The sequence below is a fragment of the Pinus tabuliformis genome, chromosome 1_1 (genome assembly GCF_031772625.1).
Source record: "Pinus tabuliformis cultivar Carrire ecotype Pingquan chromosome 1_1, CPIR1, whole genome shotgun sequence".
Lineage (NCBI taxonomy): Eukaryota > Viridiplantae > Streptophyta > Pinopsida > Pinales > Pinaceae > Pinus > Pinus tabuliformis.
The window spans coordinates 753,632,338-753,636,863 of record NC_142297.1 but is presented as its reverse complement, the minus strand read 5'-3'; the positions used below and the strand labels follow the sequence as shown (position 1 = coordinate 753,636,863).

General features: G+C 40.9%; 1 protein-coding gene across 1 annotated transcript; it reads right to left on the bottom strand.

Moving 5' to 3' along the window:
* Positions 1-727: 727 nt before the first annotated feature.
* Positions 728-4,186, bottom strand: LOC149216202 (pentatricopeptide repeat-containing protein At3g12770-like). Its single transcript, XM_089392716.1, has 2 exons — positions 2,323-4,186; positions 728-2,154 (listed from the first exon to the last, which is right to left on the bottom strand). Exons 1-2 carry the CDS (start codon positions 3,815-3,817, stop codon positions 1,259-1,261), a joined length of 2,391 nt encoding a protein of 796 aa, XP_089248842.1. The 5' UTR covers positions 3,818-4,186; the 3' UTR covers positions 728-1,258.
* Positions 4,187-4,526: the final 340 nt, after the last annotated feature.

Here is a 4,526-nt window from a genome sequence, read left to right as displayed (position 1 = left end):
CAATGAATGAATTCAGTATTTACACTGACTTCTAAACATTCAAAATGTGGTTGTGATCAACATTTTAAATTTGCTTACAGTACCCATAAATAAATTCGGTACTTCGTAAACTACTAGTCGTTCTAAATCCACTTAAGAGCTAACAATTTGGATCTAATTATGGACTATGCGTTGGACGCTGATGTGCACCTATTATCTAACTGAATAATTGGCTCACTGCATTATAATTCACCTTGTCTACCTCTACCGTGTAGCAGCAAGTTGAAAATAGAGCTTATATTGAAGTACTGGTTACTTTGAAATTAGAAATTTATTGCTCAAGAAAGATGATGCAAAACAAAAGTTTCTACTACTCAAAGTAGTTGACAGCCAAATTTAGAAGATTAAGCCTCGAGTCAGAGCCATTGGACATCTATATCTTATAGATACATGCTTTTGAACATCAACTAACACCCTAAGCGGGGAGAATTTTGAGATATTTTACCACATGGTTGCAGTTGCTTCAGCATTTCTGTCTTGCTCATTGGGCCAACTCGCAAGGGCTGTATATGAAGTTAGCCAGTGGACCATTCAGCTGAGACAGATATAAAGATCCAAACAGCATTGATGTACACTCCAAAAAACAACCTGCATTCGTGTATCATTACTTGAATACAGCCTATATCCATTGCAAGTGATCTAGGACATTCATTTCCAGTCACCTCCTCTCTACGTTGTTCTTTTGCCCGTAATCCTGCACAAGAAGAAACTACCCAACCCATTTGGAGCTGTAGAACAGAATTGTTATATAAGCCACCACAATCATGCACCACTTTTACCTTCGAGTAGGGTTAAAGACAACCGTTACATGACATAATTCTTATGAGACATTTCAAGTGGGTTTATTTGTCACATCCCTCTCTGGACAATAATCTCATCCAGATCTTTGCACTGCTTCCACCATATGCCAACTATCAATTCAAATAGGCATGCTGAGTAACTTGTTTTCTATATATAGTTGGCCCTAGTAACAATAGACATGCACATTACCTGCCATTCCTGACCTCAATGGTTAATTTATGGATATAATCCCCTAATGTATCTTTACGAGAATGTTCAAGATATCGATATACAAATGCTTCAAGATTTACTCTAACATTATAACTCCATTATCGGTCAGTTGGTTTAATCCTTTATACCAATATGCCAACACAAGGCAAGACTTGTGCGTAGTTTCTAGGTACGCCGGTATAAATTTGGTGCTCCTTTCTTTTTAGCATCACCAATAATCTCCACAAGAACACAGGCCATCCTTGAAATGATGAAAACGGCTTGCATCCCTCACAATAATTTCTCGCTTCACAATCTTGGAGATGAACTTGGTGGCACTATGGCAATCGCCACATACACGAAGGTTCTTAATAACCCGAATGGGGGGCCCGGACTTTATATTGATAAGCCCAAAAGCGATGGCCAGTTTCTCACTGTGGCAGGACAGCATGTCTTCCTTCACTTCTTCTTCTACATTGTGCAAAACAACATTTGTATCAGGTACATATCCTGCCTCTTTCATCTTCCTAGACAAGTCCTCCAGCATTGCATAAATTTTGTCAGATTGTGGGTGTGATCTGTCTCCCACAAGGAATGAATATACCCTGCTTCTAACCTGAATCAAACTACAACCTGGTGTCTTTTTCAAACCCCTATCTTTCATCATTGTCCTCAACTTTGTTACATCATCCCACCTGCCAGCTGCAGCGTATATATTTGATAATAATACATAATAAGCCTCATTTTCAGGATCTATGTCAAATATGCGTTCTGCCAAGCACTCTGCTAGTTCAACATTGCCGTTGATTCTGCAAGCACTTAGCAAAGTTCCCCATGCTTGAATATTAGGTTTTAATGGCATGCTATCAATTAGCTCCACTGCCTCGCGCAGATGCCCGGCACGTCCAAGAAGATCAGCCATACAAGCATAATGCTCCACTTTAGGTGTTATGCAATAATCTTGACTCATGCGATTGAAGTATTCACGACCCTCATCCACTAGACCCGCATGACTACATGCAGACAAAACTGCAATAAACGAGATAGCGTCTGGCTTCAACCCTGCCTGTTGCATTTGGGAAAAGAGTGCAAGGGCTTCATCACCCTGCCCATGCATTCCATATGCTGCAATCAACACATTCCATGAGACTAGATCTCGTTTAAGCATTCTATCAAACACTCGCCGCGCAGTTTCTATACTTCCGCATTTGGCATACATGTCTATAAGTGAATTTCCAACAGAAACATCTGACTCAAATCCACTTCTAATTATATAAGCGTGGATCCACTCACCATGTTGCAAAGCTGTTAAGTCTGCACATCCAGGGAGCACACCTATCATCGTAACCAGGTTGGGTTTGACATCTGCCATTTGCATTTGATTAAATAATCTCAAGGCTTGCTTCGCGTATCCATTCTGGGTATACCCAACGATCATCGCATTCCAGGTTATTACGTCTCTTTTAGTCATTCTATAGAACAACTGATATGCAAGCTCTACGCTTCCACATTTGGAATACATGTCCATGAGGGCAGTCCCCGCCGAAATATCAGACTCAAAAGCATTTCTAATCATGTAACCATGGATCCCCTTGCCCAGTTGCAAAGCTGCTAGATCAGCACAGGCAGGGAGAACGCTCACCATTGTGGCCTGGTCAGGTTTCTGGCCCGTTAGAAGCATTTGATAAAAAAGTTCCAATGCCTCAGTCCCTTGCCCATTCTGGGCAAACCCAGACATCATGGCATTCCACGAAACCAAATCCTTCTTAGACATTTTCACAAACACATGGTGTGCAAACTCTGTACTCCCGCATTCTGCATACATGTCTACAAGTGCAGTTTGGACTGCAACATCCAATTCAAGTCCACGTCTAATGACATATGAATGGATCTGCTTAGCTTGTTGCGGAGCCGCCGAACTTGCCAATGCGGGAATCACATTTAAGATCGTGACCGAATTGGGCAATGTATCAGTCAGCTGCATTTGATGAAATAGCAACAAGGCCTCCTCTCTATGCCCATTTCTGGCATACCCAGCAATCATTGCATTCCATGAGACTACATTTCTCTCAGACATTTTGTCAAACACTTGGCGTGCAAACTTCACACACCCACATTTAGCATACATGTCAATGAGCGCAGACTCCACATAGACATCTAACTGAAATCCCCTTCTAATTATGTGTTCATGAATCAGTTTTCCCTCTTGCAAAGCTAACAGAGAAGCACAGGCATTGAATACAGCAGGGAAAGTATACCTGTCTGGCCGAATGCCCGCCTGATGCATTCCGTGATAGAATCTCAAAGCTTCATCACAGCGACCATTCTTCACATATCCTCTAATCATGGTATTCCACACAAAAACGTTCGGCTTTTGGATTCCTTGAAACATATAGTGTGCATTCTCCATGTTGCCAGTCATGGCATACATGCTCACAAGTTTGTTGTATAAAACACTGTTTTGGTGAATCCCGTTTCTGAGCATGTGGGCGTGGTACTGTTTAAGTTGTTCGATGTTGGTGCAGGACTGCAAGAGAGGTGCGGAGTATTCCATGGTGGAATTGATTAATGGATTTTCAGTGCATCCGTCCTTGGTGGGTTTAATGGCTATGGATTTGCATTTGGACATTTGCGTTTGGTGATTCATAATGGCCGCAACAGTGTTCTGGACAATGAGGTGTTTCTGAATATCTTCCCTCTGTTTCTTGCGGCGGTAAAAATGAGGAGGAAATGGTGGTAACACTTCTACATTCGCCATTGCCGAATAAACTAGCAGAGATGATTGCATATAAACTCTCTCACAGATATTTGCGCATGTATTAAAATTTTCTGAACAGGTGAAGCTAGAGTGGTATGGGATATGTTCTGTGTCTGTAGTTGCATGGGTTTAGGAGTTGAAGACACGCTGTAAGCTAACCACTAAGACATTGATGAAATAGTTGTTTTATTGGGTGAAATAGTGGCAGCCATGAAGTTACCAATTCCACTCAATAAAAAGTACTCGTTCCTATTTACCATTTCCTGCAAGTTAAAATAAGAGGTAATGCTAATTAATCCATTCGGCTTTTCTTTGTTTTCTGTATCTTGGGGAGAAATTTTGAAGAGTTGGGCTGATTCCGCAGCATTTCCTCCAGGTTAAAGATAAGGTGTGATTCTAATCGATCCATTCGTTGTTTTTTTTTTTTTCTTCCTTCTGTTTTCTGTATTTTGGGGAGAAATTTTGAAGAGTTGGGCTGATTCCGCAGCATTTCCTCCCGGTTAAAGATAAGGCGTGATTCTAATCGATCCATTCTTTTTTCGTGGAGAAATTTTGAAAGTTGGGCTGATTCCGCAGGATTCCTCCATGATGGACTTCGGCTGATATTACTTTAGGATTGACTGGAAGATTTAGGCAATGTAATTGTCATGTAAGGATATTTGTGAAATATGGTGAAGCAATTTTGTGGGTTGCGCATTAAATATGTAAAATTTTAAGTAGACATATTTTTATTTTATTT